Below are 21,009 nucleotides of genomic sequence, written 5' to 3'. Positions count from 1 at the left end.
TCCCTAATTATTTAATTTCTTTAAATAAAAAGACCTATATATAAAAAATAAAAACACGTGGCTCCAATGTTCAAGGCATGGTTATGGTCTTGCTCTGGAGAAAAATCTGGGACTACATTCAACCTTGGCAAACAAAATTAACATTTTAAATTTGTTCACTCAAGAACATTGTCAGCAGATCTTAAATGTTTGTTTGGGAAAGTCATCTTTTTTTTATTTATTAAAAATAGATTCTGGCTTAATAAATTTGTATGTTCAAAAATGCTTTATCTCACTCACAACTTGAAAATGACCATGAATGTCTGCAGAAACTACTTCAGCACGTGGACAACGTATGTGGCATCAAGAACTAAAATGCTTGTTACATATTTTATTTTCAAAATAATTTGTTAAATTAACTACAAAAAAGTTTAATTGCGATTAATAAGGCATATTTAAATGTAATGACAGACTTAATCTATTTTATTAAAACGTGCGTAAAAACCGCACCGAGTTGAAGAAGGATCTGGCAACCCGACGAGGATCTAGAGTAGGGGGGTGGATCAGAATAATATAATCTCTCTCTGGAGCCCCAAAAGGGCTGAACTTGCATTTAGAGAATGTGGCCCATGAATTTTAAGACTGTGGAAGTAGTGTCAGGCTATGGCATGTAGTTAATCTCAAACCCCTAGTATTGTACAAACTCTCTTGTAAACATGTATATGTGGATGACTCTTCTCGCGGGCTTGGCTCTTCTCCCCGCGCTGCTGAAAACTTTCTTCCCGTATTTTTTCCAGGACTGCGTGTATATATACAGAGCGCTTGGATTTGGAATCCGATTAAATGTATACAAAAGGAAAACTCCATTCTATAGTATTGTGGACTGTTTTTTGGAAGCAGTGAAGAAACACCCGCAGAGAGCGTTTATTCATTTCGAGGGGAAGACTTACACTTATGAGGAGGTGGATAAGGAGAGTAACAAAGTGGCGGATGCTCTGCGCTCGGTGGCCGCGCTTAAAGAAGGGGACACGGTCGCGCTCTTCCTGGGGAACGAGCCTCGGTTCGTGTGGACCTGGCTCGGCCTGGCCAAGCTGGGCTGTCCCGCTGCACTCCTGAACTTCAATATCAGATCCAAATCACTCCTTCACTGCTTCTCCTGCTGCGGCGCGAACGTGCTCATAGCAGCTGCTGGTGAGACATATGTACAGTATATAGATGCACTCTTCAGAGCGCCTATGGAGAGTATATACATAGCTTACAGATCATGCATGCCTACTATAGTCATGCTGCGAGGCCTTGGCACTGATTTCCTACCGTTCTCTTAATGTGTAGCCTACCCACTTTTGAGAAGTACTTTGCTTTCTTAAATATAAAAAACTGAAATTATGATCAAAATATATAGCTATTCGTACGCATGCAATAAGCTATTGTGAATATAATCACAACTAAAGGACTCAGTGACTATATTACATATAGCAGGGTTTCAACTTTCAATTACATTTTTTTTATTTTATACAATGTTACTACAAATATTAAGGATGCATTTTTTTGTTATAAAGTATTGTATCTAGTTAATTGGTGAAACGGCATACTTTCTGACACAACAGCGCATTGGTATGCAACAACACTGCGCAGGGATACGATGAGCTGTGGCCTGTTGCACAGAGCTATAGCTGAACAAACTCTGGGTTTCAGATTAGGTTTAGAGTTGATAAATCCAGCCTGGTTCAGATCAGGCTCAGCGGTCTCACAAAGCTCGCTATAGGCCTAAACGTTCTCTGTCAAGGGTTTGATTCAGAGTTTGTGATTAAATCTGAAGCGCGTGCACCTGAAAGTGCGACAGGTGCGGCAAACAGCCAATCACGCGGACCGTGGAGAGCGTCAGCTTGATTCACTTCTCTTCTGAACATTAGAGATCATTTTGTAAAGTATCATGAAGTTAAGAGCGTTTACAAGGTAGGGTTAAACACAGCTGCAGCGTAAGTTTGAGAAGGCATCTGAAATAAAATATCGGACTATATCAATGCGTGATGTGAATCAAAGAAATAGGCCGAATAATTATAGGTTCACAAAGAGCTCAAATTAATACACGTTGTTTAAAAGCATTATATATGAATGCATGTATTATATTTATATTCATTTAAAATCCAAGTTTATTATTGTCAATTAATAGGCTATAGGCTAATTATTGAATGGAAGCTTGTTTCCGCCACAGGATAAAACATTTTGAAAGATAATTGCGACTTTTTATCTCACAATTGCGCGTTTACAACTCGCAATTCTGACTTTATTTCTCAGAATTGCAAGATATAAAGTCAGAATTGCGTGATATAAAGTCGCAATTGCGAGATAGTCAGAATTGTGAGATATAAACTCAAAATTGCGAGATATATAGCCTAGCCTACTCGCAATTGCGATAAATAAACTCGCAATTCTGACTTTTCTCGCAATTGCGACTTTATATCACGCAATTCTGATGTAATTCGCAAATTTCAGAAAAAAAGTCAGAATTGTGAGATGAAAAAGTCGCGATTACTTTTTTATTTTTTATTCTGAGGCGGAAACAAGCTTCCATAAAATTTCACTTTAAACAGCTTTAATTTGGAGCGAGAGATACAGGTGGCTTTATTGCATCATATGTCACTTTGCTCACAGCTGTTTGGTCCAGTTTTGGTCTGCGATCTCTAATCCAGAATAAAACCTGTTCCGGAGCAGGTTAGCCGCAGCGTAATTTACCATGAACCGTAAAAAAAAACAGTCCACCTTCTTGAGCCCGAAAAACCAGAACTTGCTCAAACCTCGAACTTACCTGTGCAACCATAGACTGTAAAAAAATAACCGAAACCAGCTTTGTGCAACTGAGGCCACAGGTGTTTCCCGCCATTGCTTATTTTGGAATTTTCGCGCAGCTGTATGCTGTATTGACCAATCAGAAGAAAGAACTGGAACTTTCCCCAAGATGTTCTTGACATGAGTAATGAAATCTTATCGACTGTGGGGCGAAGGAGTTTGCGCTAATTCTAAACAGGTTTGGCCAATAAAAAACAAGTGTCCACCACTTGTTGGATTTAATGCAGTAGGACAGTCTCAATAATGATAACTGATATCCATTATCCTCCTTATTTTTTAACGTGAATGCCTTTTTATAAACTTTAATGTGCAAGGCTTGATGTCAAGTTATTTTAGCTCTGCGAAAACACTCCGTTATGTTGCTTTATACTGCAAACTGGTATTTGTAGTCATTTTAATTTAACAATGTTTAATAATATTTTAGCAATATATCATTGTAATCTAAAAATGCATTGGTTTGTAGCTGCAAATAGTTTTACCATTTAGTTATTCACCTTTGAGTCTTAAACATTCACAGTACTTCCATATTGAAAATCAAGGTGAATATTGAGTTAAAATGAGCACATTAATGCAGTGGTAGCCTACTTGAGCACTACTTATGTGGTTAAGGGGTACATAAGACAAAAGTTGGAGAAACACTGGCTGAGACAGAGGATTCAAGCACATGCTGTGCATGTGAAAACAGGCCAACTTCTTTGGGAACAGATATTTGGAAGACTTATCCATGATGTCGGATTCAGATTTTTTTAGTGTTAAAATAATGTTTTTTAAATGAGATGTCACTTTGAAATCAGACTCTGAAACATTTCAAGAGTTTTGCAGTTAAGTGTTTATTTCTCTTGCAGAGCTTCTTGACGCTGTTGAGGAGATATTGCCAGCACTGAAAGAAAAGGGGATAACTGTATACCTCCTGTCAGATGAGAGCACTACAGACGGCATTCAGTGTATCGGTCAGGCCATCGCTAAGGCTTCAGATAAGCCGCTGTCCCCGTCTCTCAGGTCCAATGTTCATATCAGGAGTACAGCACTGTATATCTACACTTCTGGCACTACAGGTATCAGTCAAGGCCAAATGCAGTGGGTTACTGTATGTAATATTTATTTTTATATTCCGTTTAATAGCATACCAAGTCATTAAAAATGCTGTATATGACACTCTATGTGCTGTAAAAATATGCGTCCCTAAATAACACTGGTATTCTGGTCCATGGAGGGCTTCCTAAGGCAGCCTATGTGACCCATGAGAGGGTCTGGGCTTCGTCATTCATCCAGGGTGTTTGTGGAGTGACGTCTGAAGACATATTCTACATCAATCTGCCTCTGTATCACAGCGCTGGATTCCTCATCGGACTCATTGGATCCATTGAAAGAGGTATAATGGATTATGTGATATGCCACTTTCTATATTTAGAAATGCACGACTGGTTATAGCGCAGCTTACAAATTTACGTTTTTTCCAGGTAACACTGTTGTTTTGCGGAGAAAGTTTTCTGCCTCTCAGTTCTGGGACGACTGCAGGAAGTACAACATAACTGTGATGCAGTACATTGGTGAAACACTGCGCTACCTCTGCAATACACCAAAGGTAAAAACACTGTGTCATGTTTTATAAGTGTGATGATATTTCTCTTTAAATTATGTTTTATGAGGCTTTAACTTTTATTAGCTCTGTTCAAAACCTACCTAGACATCTGTTACAAAGGCTTGTCCAAAAGGTAGCAAAATTACGCTGCCTTATGAAGGTGCGATCACATTACCGGTAACATTTTTGCCAAATTTCGTGTCCAAACAGTACTTTTTTTAACGGTAATGTGACCGTTAGCTGGAGTCAAAGCGTTCCTTTGCTATGTTTAACCGTTTTCATTTGGATTGGGACCCACAACAGAAGGTGTCTCCGCTTGCGCTCGAAAAAGAGTCCCGTCCCCAAGGGTTGGAGATTAATGGGGGCTTGGGGCAAAACTACCATAAAAATAGTAATAATGCTTCCAAAAACTAAAAAACAAAAAAGTCTCCATATAAAGTAAAAAAAAATATATATAAGCAATCTCGCACAGGCAAAAGTCCTGTTTTCCCAAATATCAGCACATTTGCAAATGTGATATCGATTTTATACAACAATTCAATAAACAATGTGTTAATATGCTATTAGGTGACTTAAATTTTACACACAATATTGTCAATAAAGCCACAATATTGTCAATATAGCAGTTTTTCCTCTATTTTCCCAACTAAAGTAGTTCCAAACAGTAGAGCATTGCACGTCTCCGAGCAACAGTTTCAGTTTCGTTACTGAATGAATCCACGTTTTGAGCGAATCGTTCTAATGAATGTTCAACGACTTCTGCTTTGTCCCTGAATGAATCGTTTGAGTGAATGATTCAATGACTAACTCCCAAGTCCTACTGTTTCTTTGAAACGGGCCTCTGAATTGAAACCGCCTTTAATTGTCTGTTGTCAATAGTGTAGCGATGTATAAAGCACAGCTCACACAGAAGTCACTTTCAAACCAAGCCTTCAAATGCACAAACAATTAGAACCTGTTGAACAATGCTAAATACGACTGAGCCAGAATGTTTCCCTCACGCGAAATTCCTGATTGCATAGATTCCCACTGAAATGACTGGATTTCACCCACGTAAATTTGCTTAATAATGCTAACTATGACCACACCTTTAGAGCATTGAGCTCCTAGCTTGGCATCATGCTAACATGAAACTCCAGGAATCAATCGTGGATGGAGTTTCCTACATTTACACTCATGAATTTGGCGAAGGCTTTTATCCAAAGTGACTTCATAGTGCATTTTATCAGTTCATGCATTCCCTGGGAATCGATCTCATGACCTTAGTGTCGGTAGCATCATGCTCTACTATTTGAGCTACAGGAAGGAGCTTCCAGTGTATCGGAGCACTGTTTGTGTGTTTTGCCAATGTAAAGCATTCCAATTCAGTAATTTAGGAGGGTTTATGACCTTTAGCATGTTCCCATATGCAACGGACGTAGGCCAGTAAGAGCTGTGCTCAAGAGGCTCACTAGCGACTGACACTAGCGGCTGCGGTCTTAAGCGTCCTTGTTAGCGCGCCCTCCTCCTACGCTAGAGATCCGGGTTCGAATCCTGCTCTGAGTGGATAGATTAGGACCGGTGACTCGGATTGGAGTGAGGTTTAGGGGGGCGAGTGTAACGGACGTAGGCCAGTAAGAGCTGTGCGTGTAAACCTCACTCCCCTGGCCTCAAGAGGCACTAGCGGCTGCAGTCTTTAGCGTCCTTGTTAGCGCGCCCGCCGCCTCGAGACCCCGGTTCGAATCCCGCTTGGCTACACTTAAAAGGCAACTCATTTGGTTTTGGACTGAACTATTGTGTTGGAAACTTTGAGGCAGTGCAAAGATAAAAGCACAAACTGGGCTGTTCTATGTTTTCCGCTTTGCAGAAAGACAATGACCGAGACCACAAGGTGAAGATCGCCATTGGTAATGGCGTACGAGCAGAGGTCTGGAAAGATTTCCTGAACCGCTTCGGACGCATTCATGTCCGAGAGCTCTATGCTGCCACAGAGGGAAATGTCGGCTTCATCAATTACACCGATAAAGTCGGAGTGGTCGGCCGTGTCAATATTATCAGCAGGGTAAGTGTGACAGCACGTATTTCTTCGCATCGAGAAAGGCATCTTTGAGCAAAGCCAGCTTGATTGCCATTGTATTCCACAGGTGTTTTTCCCCTTTGCCCTCATCAAGTTTGACATTGAGAAAGAAGAACCCGTGAGGAACTCTGAGGGTCTGTGTATCCCAGTCGGAAGAGGTAGGTCAGGTGCTAGCTTTGTCGTTTTTGCGGTATAATACATTTTATTGCCATGTGACATCAGTAAAGATAGTACAATGTGTTTGTTTAGTCTAGTATTTGAGGTTTTGAGATTCTAACTTCCATTGACCTTTAGTTAGGAACATTGTCATAAAAAGTTAATGTTTAACATGTTACATGTGCATCTATAACTCATGCATGATATTAAATGTTTCATAGATGAGGTGGGCCTTCTGGTCGGGAAGATCACGAAAAACACCCCTTTTGTCGGATACGCTGGGAACAAGCAGCAGACCGAGAAGAAGAGACTTAGTAATGTGTTTGTGAAAGGAGATCTGTATTTCAACAGTGGAGATCTGCTGAGAATCGACAACGAGAACTTCGTGTACTTTCAGGATCGAGTTGGAGACACGTTCAGGTAGCGAAGCTTCAGCTGAAGCATCGGTGAAGTGCATTTGCACACTTCTTGGGGTTTCAAGCATTGCATTGTCATTGTCATTGCAGGTGGAAAGGCGAGAATGTGGCTACAACTGAGGTGGCGGATATTCTCATGATGGTGGACTGCATTGAGGAGGCCAATGTGTATGGAGTCAAAGTTGAAGGTAGATGATATAGTTTGCATATAACAATGACTCGAATGGAAAAGAGTTGGGAATCGAATGGATTTCATGATACTTATGAACTACATGTTAGTTAGAGCTGTTGCTTGATTTATTAAACCACATACATTACCCAAAAATTGTTTGCAGGTCTTAAAGCGTAGCTCTCTCCGTAGTTCTCATCATTTACTCGCCCTCATGTCATCCCTGATGGATATGGATGATATACACAAATGAAGAACTTTTTAATGAAATATGAGAGATTTCTGTCCCTTCATTGACAGTCTACGCAACTGCCTCTGCCACGCTTCAAAAAGTTGATCGTAAAACTAATCCATAAGAAGCGAGCCGTTTACTCCCTATTTTCTGAAGAGACATTATCGCATTATATGATCAGCAGATTGAATTTAGTTTAATTTTAATTAAATTGTCACATAAACATTCATTAGTGAACGTAAACAGAAGATCAACCGAACCTGCATGACGCGTGAGAACAAACCTCTAGCGGAAGCTAATGAAAGTTTATATGCGAATAAAAGCCTTGATTAAATCTGTTCATCATATAAAGCAATCGTGTCTCTTGAGAAAATTTGGACTAAACTGCTCAATTCATATGGTTTTATCCTTTTATTTGTGTTTTGAAGATGAACGCAAGTCTTACGAGTTTGGAACGACAGATAATGACAGTAAATGTTGACAGAATTTTAATTTTGGATGAACCCTTTAAGCAATTTATTTTTCCCCTGTTATATATAAGGACCGTTAGGAGGTGCTCAAAGGCACATGATTTCCTTGATTGGTTTCCCCTGAAGAGAGATACTTTGTTGTTGAAATCGAAAGTAAAAGAGTCTTTATTAAAATAAACATGATTTATCTCTCATCCACTGACAATTAATTGGAAAGTAATTTTTTACTACTTGACCTGCGGATTATCTGCCGTGTCCACGGATGTAACCGTCAACCGAGCCATTTAATGCCATTACATGGACTCAAAGAGATGGATTATTTTCCTAAAGATATTCATTTGTTTATCTGAAGCAAGTCATATATATCGGGGATGACATGAGGGTGAGTAAAAGAAGAAAATTGTCATTTGGGATATCCCTTTAAATTAGATTTGGATATGTACAAATATAATTAAATACATTCAAAGGAACCAAATTTTGCTGTAATAAGTGGTCCTTAATAATATATTAAATGTATATTACATTTTAAAATGTATTTAAAAAAAAAAAGAATGATTAAGCTGTTGTTTTTTTTAGTATAAAGCATCATGGCTCTAAGATACAACGCGACTTTTGCCCAGATTTGCAGTCTTTTAGTTGACAGTTTTCATAAAATCACAGATGATTGGAACATACTCTGATATTTTAGCTTTAGACTGATTCCATGCAGTCGGAGGATGTGTAACATGTTTGATAGCAATTGTGTCTGGTTCCAATTTGGGTTGTTCAGAACAAACTCACACGGTTTCAAAGTCGGCAAGTGTATGATGAGTCATTACATTCCTAACAATTTTCATCATTATTAAAATCTAACAGCATGCATATATTTCAATATTAAAATCTATGGTGTCTTCAGGCCATGAAGGAAGGATTGGAATGGCAGCTGTGAAACTGAAAGAGGGCAGAGAGTTTGACTGCGTCGCCAGTTGCAGTGTTTTGGCCAACTATCTTCCAGTGTACGCCAGACCTCGATTCATCCGGATTCAGGTACGCCATCTTACCTTTAAACATTCCCATGAATCTTTCTCCAGTCTCGGCTTCGCTCTGTGAAACTCAGCAAAGGCAAATTTGTCTTTCAGAATTCCTTGGAAGTCACAGGAACTTTCAAGATGAAAAAAGTGAAGCTGGTGGAAGAAGGCTTTGACCCAACATTAATAGAAGATCCTCTCTACTTCCTGGATCTGACGCAAAAGAAATACATTCCACTCTCTCAGGAAATTCATAACTCGATCATGGCGCAAGACATTAAACTGTAATAACCATAAAATAAGCTAACGGTACCATTCTGAAATCTACTAACCAGTAGTCGCCTACTAATCTCAGGGAAAACAAGTGATTCCGGTGAATGATTTTAATCTTTACAGACCAGTACAGTCAACTGTTTTACATCATTTTACTTTCTTAAATGCACAAATGTGCCTCATCACTTAACATTGTTAATAATGTACATTAATAATTTTCTCCTAAGTTGTAATAAAAGTTAATTAGAATCTAATAAGACTGTGTTACACTAAATATGCACAACTTAAACTCTCAAGTCAGCGATTCTCAACTGGGTCATGAATGTGCAAAATGCAAAATAGAGTGCAGGAGTCAGATTCAGGAGGTAAAACAATAAAACTAGTAGTAAAAATGTATTAATTTTCTCCATTGAGAAGTTGATTTTGAATGATAACTTATAAATATTTAAAGACAGCCTTACTGAGAGCTACGAGGTTGTTAATCGATGATATTTGCTTCTGTTGAAGACGTCAACCCTCATTATTTCTGCTTAGCTTTAAAATGACTGCAGAATTTGTGGTGAGAAACTACATTACCCATGATGCTATACAGGAAATTCCACCAATCAGTTGAAACAAGCAAACTGCAGCAAAGATCTGTCAATCTCCCCACGCTCTCAAAATACTGAATTATCTTTGGGTATATTTTATATAAATATATATATTTCTCCACCACTTTTTATTCGATTATGCTGTTCTCAATGCTTCATGGGATTGTAGTTCTTTCCCTCACTAAAGCCATTAAGTATAGTCTAGTAACTTTGTTTTTGTCCTCCCGTGTTTTTTTTGCTAACGTCAAAGAATGTGTCCAATCAAACACTAATAGTGTGAAATTTGTACCAAAATACGTTTAATTTGATCTGAACTCTTTCCCTGCCACCATTTTTTTTAAGTTGCTAGTCACAGTTGCAGTGTTTTTAAAAAAAATAATTTTCACAAAACTTGCATAGCCCCTAGAATATTTTGTTGTATGAATATGTGAATGTGCAGTATATATATATATAAATGTTTTGAATGTAAGTTTCTTTGACAAAAATGAGATTTTCTCAGCTTTTTTTTCAAAATGTTGTTGTTTTTAAAGACTTAATCTGGAACGGATTCAGAACGATGATCGTAACACAGATGGAGTAGATCGAGTCCATCAACGCTTCACAGTCCTGTAGCTCGTCCTGGGTCGACATTTCATTCAGCATTAGACAGTTTTGATTTAAATGCTGTTTAATGTCGCTGATCGCATTAGCTTGCATGTGGGATCGCTTGTTTCTGCTTTTTTTTCCCACCAGTTTTGATCTGGAGATTCTGCACTCTTTCAGAAGCTGTCACAGCGCCCCCTATCTTATTACAGTGAATCTTCCGGCAATGGCGGGGAAAGAGTTAATGACATTTTTATTCACTTTAGCACAATAACTGTGGTTCTGAGTTTCCACTCGCTGTCCAGTGTAAAAGCCAGCAGTTGAGAGTCGCTGCTTTAGGGTTGAAACTCGTTCCGCTGACCCGCTGGCTTTCTCAGCCGGTCGAGGGCTGGCCTCTGTAATCAGCTGCACTATCTGTTTGAAGTAGGTGAAAAGCCACGTGCACTAAACTCATGACCTCTGAGCTCGAAAATAAACATTTCTAAACACCACAAACCCAGATGAACCAGTTTCCTTCTGTTCCCAATCCAGGGGTCATTCACATCTTTTACATTTCACAATCCTCAAGATTACGCAATTCCAGGTTACATCATCAGTCACAATTTTGTACTTTAAAAATGAATTTATTTATTAATACAGTTGTATACTTAGAAATGTGCTGCAAAGAAAACCAAATAAAAATCATGTCGCCACACAAAGAGAAGAAACTAAACCCGGGATGAAGCTGCGTCGTCATATCAAAACAAAGTCGTACTGATGTGCCTTAATAAACTGTCTATTAGTAGAAAAATACATTTCAGGGCACACAATACAGCATCCAGTATCACAAATAAAGTCCGAGTCCACCAAAGCAGACCCTTCTTAAGTACAGAGTCCTCAAATTATTTCTAGTTTGTAAATAATAAAAATGTTTCTGTAACTGTTAAAAATGCCATTACGTAGTGTTTGTATATATGTCGTTGGTATAAAAGATAATGTCCTTTTCCGTTGCATTTATTATTTCTTTTCTTTTTATTATTCATTTAAACTTTCTCCGTACTGCTAAGTTAAATTCCAAGGCTCAGAAGTATAACCGGAATACAAACATAACCAATGTTATAGTTTTCCTTTTTTTTGTTTAGAAACTTTTTTCCATGTTAGGTTTTTATACAAAATAACAAAGATGTACAAAAGGTCATTTACAGCGAACCAAGGCCATATGCTAGCACGATATTTACAGCTGTAATTGAAACATATCCTAGTGTTCTGGTATATTCTTTGACTTCATATGCATAGCAGTGAAAATGCAGACCTGTTGATCAGACTTCATTATTTGTGTGCTAAATATCCCACTTCACATCCTTCGTAACTTCCTTCTGTAACAGAAATTCGATGTTTGCTAGTCTTTCGGGTCAAAGTAACAAAACAAAAAAACAAAAAATGCAGATAAGGCATCACTGCTTGCAGTGTATGATGGGTAGGTTTGTGTACTCAACTTAGTAGCAGGCGTTTGGACCTGAGTCATAGCACATGCATAGATCTCTAGACAGCAGGAGTTCCGGAAAACCACAGTCAGTGTTTATCTACGGTAAAACATCGCTAGAAAAGATCGGTTCAAAACGTAGAGAGAGAGAGAGAAAGAGCCCGTTTTTTTTGTTTAGTTTTTTTTTTTAGCCAGAGAGGGAAGTCCATGAGCAAGATGAGTGCAACAGTCACATTCCTTCACTTCAAAAAGTCTCAAATGTTCGTCATCTCCTAGAAACCGACATGCTTTCCAGTTCCGTGACAAAACGTAACAGCGTTCCACGAAAATCGCATGACCTCGCAAACAAAAAAGCTCTACATACATCAACTTTTCTGTTTGGGAGCACATTAGCAGGGTTCACTTGTATCAAGTAAAACTAATTCGTTTTTCCGGTTCCGTTCGAGACTTTTCTAATTATTTGGAGAAAAAGAGGCTACAAATGTCAAAAAGGGATTTTTTTTTTTTCCGACTGTCTGTGGCACAGGTCATGCATTCCATTAGATTTCTTCATTAATTCATGTATTCAGTTATTTTTTGCAAGTCTTCAAGCACCAAAAGGTAAAGAAAAAGGCAAAACCAAACTTAAAAAAGGGAGGAAAACCAAAGGAAAGCGCTCCGTAGCATCTGCGCCATCTTCCAAGACATTTTTTTTTTTTTTCAAGGGGGGAACGACGCTTCAGCCCATCAAAGCAAAGTGGAAAGAATTAATACTTGATAAAGTGGTGCAAATCCCTCCTCCTGAGCAGAGGAACTGGGAGAAGGGTTCAGTAACAGACCAGCTGTTGCTCTCTTCAGAAGTGGTCGATCAGCACGGACACGCAGTTGGCGCCCACCAGGTAATTGGGGTCTCCTGGTAAACACTTGTTTTGCCAGCATTTGGGGTCACCTGTGGGCATATTCACAGGAGAAACGTCATGAGGAAAACTGTACACACAACATAATTACCTCACATTTCAGACGCTTTTCTGTGAACACTAGGACTGCACGATTTTGTGGGGGGAAGAATTGAATTGAGATTTTTCTGATAAAAACTGTAAAAAAAGCTCCAGGTTTGCTGTGCTTGTTTGAAGAGCTACAAATTTTGGCCCAAATTTTTATAATAAAAAAATACAGGTAACACTTTACAATAAGCATTCATTTGTTAACTATATCATGGGCCGTTTACACAACACCATTTTCAACTAAAAACGTAAAACTACTTGTCCGTTTTGGCAGTTCATTTACATAAGTGCAAGTTTTTGAAAACGTTCTCCATGTAAACAACAAAAACATGAATCTCTGAAGATGATGACGTCATGCACATGCGTTACGTGTTCAGTCTGTAGTGTTTCATCGCCATCTAATGGCCTGGCAGCAGAATACAGCGTTTTTAGTCGTTTTTGCGGATCCGCGTGAATGGGGATCGATTTGACAATTGTGTCGTCTGTACGCGGAAAACTCAAAAGAAAAAATTCTCAGTTTTAAGCATATCGTTTTCGTGTAAACGTACCCTCAGTTAACATGAACGATACTTTAAAGCATTTATTAATCTTAGATAATGTTAATTTAGACATTTACTAATACATTAAAATCAAAAGTTGAATATGTTAATACTATTTCATGAACTTAAGCTAATAAACAAATACTGTAAAAAATGTATTGTTCATTGTTATTGTTAGGGGCCGTTTACACGACAACAGCGTTTTGTGGGCCTGAAAAGGCAAACTTTTGAAAACAACGCTTTCGTCTCAGTGTAAACTTAAAAAAGGTGAATTTGTGAAACCAGTGACGTCAAGCGCATGTGTATTATGTGTTTAGTCTATAGGCACTTAGTGTTTCTGAACAAAGTGACATCGCCACCTACTGGCCTGGCATAAATAAGAGTTTTTAGTCGTTTCCACGCGAATGGGGATCATTTTGACAATGTTGTCGTCTAAGCGGAAAACGCAAAGGAAAAACTTTAGTGTTTAGTACATCATTGTCATGTAAACGTAGCCTTAGTTAATGCATCAACTAACCTTAATGGGATCTTATTGAAAAGTATTACCATTTTAATAATTTGACCTTGTCATGTGTAAAGGAACACAGTGCCACACTTAACTCTGAAAAACATATTTAATAAAGTAGATTCATGTTTTATTTCGATTAATCGTGCAGCCCCATTTCAACACTGCAGCTAAATTCAGTTGTCACTCTTTTTTGGGTGCTTAATCCTGTACACAGTTCGGTTATTTACAGGAGTGACAACCGAATTTGCTCAAAAACAGCAAACATGTTAATTTGTTAGTATCCACATATCTCTTTTACTGCCACAAAATGCCGCGTTATCCCCATGTCAACCATCGCATGATCAGGAGTGACTCCTGTATTCATACAAACAGAACAATTATTTTATTTGCAAGACTGAATCCCCTGAATTAATGTGGTTGTTATTCCCAAACCGTAGCAACACTGAACCTAATTCCTCTGCTTACACTTGCCCTTTTCACACTGCAGCTAAATTCGGTAGTCACTCCCCTTTTGAACATTTAATCCAGTTCTGTACACACTTGAATTCAGTTATTTATGAGTGTGACAACCAAATTCTCTCAAAATACCAAATGTAAAACAGGTTAATTTGTTGGTATCCACATTTCTGGCTTACAGCCACAAGAAACACCACATTATCAAATGCCAAGATTAGGCATTTGATAATTTACTTTTAGCCATATGACATCCATTTTTCTTGTTTATAGCCACATATCCATGTTAACCATCACAACAACAGACGCTATTCTTTTATTCATCCACACAGAACGATAATTTAGATAGATTCACTCCTGGATGTCTTTCCCAAAAGACATGCGTCCGTTCCAGTCACATTAAACACTATTTCATGGATTAATTGTGAATGAATAAGAGCTGAAGAGACTTGAGACTGAAAATAAAACGATAAAAAGCGTCTTGTGATCAGGATGGCTGTGTGAAATGTTAATTCAGAGAGCCCAGAAAATGAAACAAAACCAAAAGATGAATAAGCCTCTTCCAAGACGGCTTCAATCCCGATCCCAAAAGACCCATCAAAGGACAGAGAGAAAGGACAGCGTACCCGACGAGGAGTCGGAGGATTTTAGAGCAAAAGACCAACCATCAGGGGTCATAGACGCACAGTGTGGTAGACGCAGTTCCACGGGCTTCAGGAACTTCAGACCGTGAGGGCCGCACATCACCAGGGGACTGAGGAGAGTTTCACCTGGCAAAGTAGACATGGTCAAATAAGCTTCAAACGTGTGCCATTCGTTCAAAACATACACTACTGTTCAAAAGTTTAGGGTTGGTTTTGAAAGAGGTCTCTAAGGCAGCTTTTCTTTGATAAAAATACAGTAATATTGTGAAATATTATTACAATTTAAAATAATTGTATTCTATTTGAATATATTTTAAAAAGTAATTTATTCCTGTGATGGTGAATTTTCAGCATCATTGCTCCAGTCTTCAGTGTCACATGATCCTTCAGAAATCAGTCTAATATGCTGATTTGATGCTCAACAAACATTTATTATTATTATGAATGTTTAAAACAGTTGTGCTGCTTCATGTTTGTGTGGAAACCACAATATTTTTTTTCCAGAAATATTTGATGAATAGAAAGCTCAAAAGAACGGCATTTATTTTTAAAAATCTACAATAAAAATATTAATTTGTTAGTTAATGTCGGTCATTTTTAATTAAAAAAAAATTAATAATCTAAACCATTTTCATAGAGCACAGAAATTGCTACATCTGGTTCAGTGTAAAAAAATTAAGGGAAAAACATTTGTTTGCTACTATTTTATACTTCATGTTTAGTCACATTGTAGTTTGTGTAAAGGTTAGTTTGCATACTTAATTCACATATGCAAAGCTTTTTTTTTCTCCTCTAAAGAATGACAAAAAAATCAGTGTTTGTGCAAATGTGACCTGGCCTTAAACGAAACACTCTGGCAAACGTTGTTACGTTGTTCCTCTTTGTAGCTAGTCTTTCATCTTTTTCTAAGCGAGTTTTTGTCCAAATGTGTTTTCCCTAATGTGTAAAGTGTAAATGCACATCAAAGCTAACAAAACCTACAATACTTCAAAGGAAAAAAGCCAATAGCATAATGATAATGTACTCTGCGGAAGGATTCAGACCTTTCTCTTTGTCCAGAGGGGGCAGAATGCTGTTGTCCCTGCACACTTTGAAGTAGATCTCCTGCTCCACACTATCTGGGATGGCTCCTTGTGGGATAATGATGCTGACTCCTGTCTCTATGGAGCTCAACACCCCGCCGTTACAATTAAAGATGCCCCGTGCCGTGGCCACCACCGTGTGACCTTCGTCTTCTTCGTCGTCATCCAGTGCACTAGGGCTAGAAACAGAGGACAGTGAGTTGTTTGTTCAACAGAGGACATGAACGCTGATGTGGACCGGCTTTCATCATCTTACCTGACAGGGATGGCCTTGGGAATGGCGTTGATGTTGTTGTGCTGATACTTGGGCCTGTTGTCCATGGTGCGCGTGAACGTGTCGACCCCGCTGTCGGTGTCCTGCGGCTGGGGTGAGATTTGAGGTTTCAGGTTGTTGTTCACGCTAGGCTTGGACTGCGTGTCGTTGGGAAGCAGGTTGTGGTTGAATTTGGGGCTCTCGAACTTGCGCTCGAAGGGTCGGGCCGTGCTGGTGTAAGGCTTGGGGACGTAGCGGTTGTAGCTTGTAGGGACGCCTAGCGTTTTGGGAGGGGCGTCCGTGCCGTTGATAGAAGACTTGGGGGGCAGGTAGTTGGTCTGGATGGGATCGTCCCGGGTGGGAGCTCTGAGAGCCGACAGGTCCGGTTTGGCTTTGGGGGAGCTGTGAGGATCTGGCAGCGAGTTCACTGGAGATCAGAGAGAGGGATGATACACACTTTAAAAACAATGCATTCAGTTTTTGCTGTGGTAACAAAATCACACAATTACTTTGGTATTGATTTCTAACATTTTGGCAATATAACAACACTGAGAATATGGCTATACATTCAGTAAGAGGGTGCTACTTCAACTTTGGACACTTTTTATTATCTTTATTAATGGACTTCATCTTTTTATTTTTGTTATATGATGGTCTCATTTAAACTGTCTTGGCAACACCATCATGTTTTCATTTTTTGCTATTTTAAAATGTTTATGTTCTATCGCAGAATGCTATTAACCATTATACATATCATTTGAGATGCGATGGAAAAGACACTGTATGAGAATATTCAAGACTGTAGGGAAATAAATGGCAGAACTCTCCAGTAATGTTTGTATAAACACTGTTGGACAATAAGTAGTAACATTATTAATTAAATGAAACTAGTGAGAGTGTAAAAAAGATATATTCTAGAGTCATTGTCACCCTCGATGTTGCTGAGTTTGGGCAGGGCTGTGGGCGGAGCTGCAGGTGTGGGCTGGCTGTAGGGAGCATGCGACGGGTTGACGGGCGGCACGGGCTCGTACCTCTTGTCCACAGGACTCACCTTCTCCACAGACTCCGTCCTGAAGCAGGAAGAGTGTGTATGACATACACTAGAGCACTGCCATTCAAGAGTAAGTACTGTTTCTCTAGCACTAGACGGTACCTGGGGAAAGGATATGCTATCTGAGGCTGAGGCGTTTTGGGCGGCTCGTGGAAGCGATTGACTCCGGTGTTGGGCTGACTCATGGGCTTGTTGTCAAAGCTGCGGCGGTCAAAGTACGACAGTTGCTTCCTATAGTACTCTTCATCTTCATCTGGGTCATAGTGGTTGGAGCGGACCACGTCGTTCCCTACACGTGTCTGAGGTTTCTGGGGCTCTGGAGCTCTAGGGGAAGAAGAAGAGAATAATCAAAAGGAAAGCGCATAACTTCATATTATGTAACGTCTAATGGTGGATCAACCAGCAGAGGGCACTATAGGATGTCATTTGCATACTCCACTACAATACATGTTTGCCACTTACTATTGTATAAAGTGTGTGATAGATAGATACATTTGAAGCCAAACAATAAAAATAAATAATTAATAAAATAAAATAATCCAAGTATGTGTAAGAATGTGGTAACTTGTGGCAATCCAATCTAATAGTTACCCCACACTGTCTAGCTAATGAATTTCCATGACTCCAAAAATATACATTAAATTATAATATTTCATATTTCATATTTTCAATTTCATTTTTGATAAAATATATTCAGCCTCGGTGAGCATAAGAGACTTCTTTCTTGAAAAAACATTCAAATCTTCCCAAAGCCACACTTCAGACTGGTAGTGTAAGTATGTGGCTGTACCTGTAAGAGGGCTTCTCCTGCTCTAGGTTGCTGAGAGAGTTGGCTTTGAGCACAGGACCAGGGGTGCTCACAGGTTTTGGGAGATCTGTGGGCTGAAGAAGAAAATACATCCGTTCTATCAACATTCACAAACTACATTCTTAAAGATCCCCAATTATGCTATTTTAAAGGTTACTAGCTTTGTTTTAGAGGCCTCCTTCAATAGGTTTACATGCATTTCTCAAAATATACATTGCAGCATCAGTCTGTTGTGATTGGTCTACTCTGATCTGATTGGTCAGATGGCTCAGTCTGTTGTGATTGGTCTACTCTGATCTGATTGGTCAGATGGCTCAGTCTGTTGTGATTGGTCTACTCTGATCTGATTGGTCAGATGGCCCAGTCTGTTGTGATTGGTCTACTCTGCTCTGATTGGTCAGATGGCCCAGTCTGTTGTGATTGGTCTACTCTGATCTGATTGGTCAGATGGCCCAGTCTGTTGTGATTGGTCTACTCTGATCTGATTGGTCAGATGGCCCAGTCTGTTGTGATTGGTTTACTCTGCTCTGATTGGTCAGATGGCCCAGTCTGTTGTGATTGGTCTACTCTGCTCTGATTGGTCAGATGGCCCAGTCTGTTGTGATTGGTCTACTCTGCTCTGATTGGTCAGATGGCCCAGTCTGTTGTGATTGGTCTACTCTGCTCTGATTGGTCAGATGGCCCAGTCTGTTGTGATTGGTCTACTCTGCTCTGATTGGTCAGATGGCCCAGTCTGTTGTGATTGGTCTACTCTGCTCTGATTGGTCAGATGGCCCAGTCTGTTGTGATTGGTCTACTCTGCTCTGATTGGTCAGATGGCCCAGTTTGTTGTGAGTGGTCTACCACTTACAGCACGTGTCAGAAACGAAACACCCATCTGAACTTCAGGCCCGGAGGCTTCCTTAGCACTTGATACAAAGTATTACAAACAGCAACAATGGTTTTACTGTATCAATTTGAGGGTGGATCAAAGTACACGTTGTTCACGGGTAGGCAATGAAGGCCATAGGCTGGCATTATGGACTTTTTTTTTTTTTTTACAAACCTATGTCAACTTCGTCGTTACTTCAAGCAGGAAGTAAAATTGAATTTATTGACGACTCGTTTTAGGCAGTTCATAATTGGTTCTTTCATTTGGGAGACAATAACTTCATTTATCTGCACTTGGACCTTTGAAACCTGCAGACCTTTTACATTCAAAAACAGCTATATTACACACTACACCAGGGTTTCTCAAGCTCGGTCCTGGAGGGCCACTGTCCTGCACAGTTTAGCTCCAACCCTGATCAAATACACCTAACTGTGAGTTTCTAGTGATCCTGAAGACATTGATTAGCTTGCTCAGGTGTGTTTGATCAGGGTTGGAGCTAAACTGTGCAGGACAGTGGCCCTCCAGGACCGAGTTTGAGAAACACTGCACTACACTAAAGATAATATCCGAAAAAGCATAATAGGGGCACTTTAAAGTCATCACCACAATATTAAGGTGTTATGTGGCTGCTAAGGTGTTATGCATGTTGCGATGTGGCAAATAAACATAATAAATTTTTATCTAATAAAGTGTTGAATAGAAAACTCTTGGTTCAATATCAAGAGGACAGAAACGTACCCTAATTCCAGCTACATCCGCTGTGTCCTTGGCTCGGTCTACAGACACAGAGCGCTTGTTCTCGAACATTTTGACCCTGTTGAGCACAGACTGGGGCTTCATGGCAGGGTCGTCATCATCGTCATCCCTATCCCTGGGTGGAGGCGGCAATGGTTTGGACGCTGCCGGGTGAGGCGGTTCCCCTGGAGACAAGACGGCCTCGGGTTTGGGAGGCGGAGCGGGAGGTTCCGAGTTCATCACAGGCTCGTGCTGGGGCGCTTTATACGCTCGATTCGGAAGTCCAGGGTTGTACGAGGGTCTCATTGCAGAGTCACCATAATACTGTTTCGGCGGATCAGGGGAGCGATGCGCATTGACTGGGAAACCATGAGGCTCGGGCTCGAAAGGTGAGCGGGCATCGTAGGAGGCGGGAGGGGGCGGAGGCTCTTCGTAGCGCACCGGTGCAGGTTTAGAGTGCCGTGGCCGGTTATCGTAGCTCATTTGGGGCATACCATCATACTGGGACTGAGGGGGGCTGAAATCCCGGGTGGGGCCGTCTTCGTACGGAGAGCGGGGTTCGTACCCCAGAGGTGCAGGAGGCGGCTGGTGGCCCTGAGGGTAGCCGGGCGCAGGTGGCGGTTGGGGTGAAGTCTGCTGGTCGTAAGGAGGCCACTGCTCATTGTAGTGAGGCACGCGGTTGTCGTAGTGCAGGTGCGCGTCGTAATTGTGAGGCTTTGGTTGTGCGTAGCCGCCACCGTCATAGCCATAAGGCGGGTGGTCGTACTGGCGGTATGGCTGTTGGTCCTGGTAGACGGGCTGGTGGCTGTAGGATAGCGAGGTGGGGGGGCCTAAAGGCTGCTGCTGGGGAGGGGGAGGCTTCACACCGTGGTTCACTCGCACCGGCTCATCTATGCTGTACAGATCCTTTTTGTACATCTGTGAGGGATTAAATGTCAACTGTAAGAAACTGATTGCTAGAAAAGTTTCCAACTGGATATGAGAATTTAGTGCAAACAGAACCTCAGTCATTAGAGGAAATTAAATCTAAGATAAGAATATTTTTAAGGGTGAAAAACAGGCAAAGGATTTAAAATGAACTGCAATGAAATATAAAAATACTAGATTAGCAATTCCTTCTGGAAATACAAGTGCTTGCAAGGTAGTAAAACAGATTTAGGTAAGGCTTTGGTTGCGGAGTGCAAGAAATCAACACATGGCAAAGCCATTTTTGGAGTGTAAAAGCAGCTATAAATAGTCGTCTCAGAAATGTTCACCA

At 40.2% G+C, this 21,009-nt stretch overlaps 2 protein-coding genes across 9 annotated transcripts in view; one reads left to right on the top strand and one right to left on the bottom strand.

Annotated features, from left to right (window-relative positions):
- Positions 1-490: 490 nt before the first annotated feature.
- slc27a2 (solute carrier family 27 member 2) lies at positions 491-10,855 on the top strand. The gene is made up of 10 exons (XM_079860026.1): positions 491-1,170; positions 3,675-3,884; positions 4,043-4,201; positions 4,290-4,414; positions 6,258-6,452; positions 6,535-6,625; positions 6,845-7,043; positions 7,130-7,227; positions 8,806-8,936; positions 9,029-10,855. Exons 1-10 carry the CDS (start codon positions 696-698, stop codon positions 9,203-9,205), a joined length of 1,860 nt encoding a protein of 619 aa, XP_079716152.1. The 5' UTR covers positions 491-695; the 3' UTR covers positions 9,206-10,855.
- Positions 10,856-12,119: 1,264 nt separating this feature from the next.
- tjp1b (tight junction protein 1b) overlaps positions 12,120-21,009 on the bottom strand; it is a 124,515-nt gene continuing 115,625 nt past the window's right edge. For 7 of the 8 annotated variants that reach the window (XM_079860017.1, XM_079860018.1, XM_079860019.1 and 4 more), the window contains 8 exons: positions 19,755-20,669; positions 18,128-18,219; positions 17,440-17,661; positions 17,217-17,356; positions 16,290-16,713; positions 15,995-16,212; positions 14,934-15,077; positions 12,120-12,752 (listed from right to left, as the gene is read on the bottom strand). In XM_079860017.1, coding sequence (XP_079716143.1) covers positions 12,658-12,752; positions 14,934-15,077; positions 15,995-16,212; positions 16,290-16,713; positions 17,217-17,356; positions 17,440-17,661; positions 18,128-18,219; positions 19,755-20,669 — 2,250 coding nt within the window. In that variant the 3' untranslated portion in view covers positions 12,120-12,657. The remainder of the gene's footprint in view (positions 12,753-14,933; positions 15,078-15,994; positions 16,213-16,289; positions 16,714-17,216; positions 17,357-17,439; positions 17,662-18,127; positions 18,220-19,754; positions 20,670-21,009) is intronic. The other variant, XM_079860024.1, reaches the window with a different exon arrangement.

Source organism: Squalius cephalus (assembly GCF_949319135.1).
Source record: "Squalius cephalus genome assembly, chromosome: 23".
In the NCBI taxonomy this organism is placed as follows: Eukaryota; Metazoa; Chordata; class Actinopteri; order Cypriniformes; family Leuciscidae; genus Squalius; species Squalius cephalus.
This window is presented reverse-complemented; position numbering and strand designations above follow the sequence as displayed.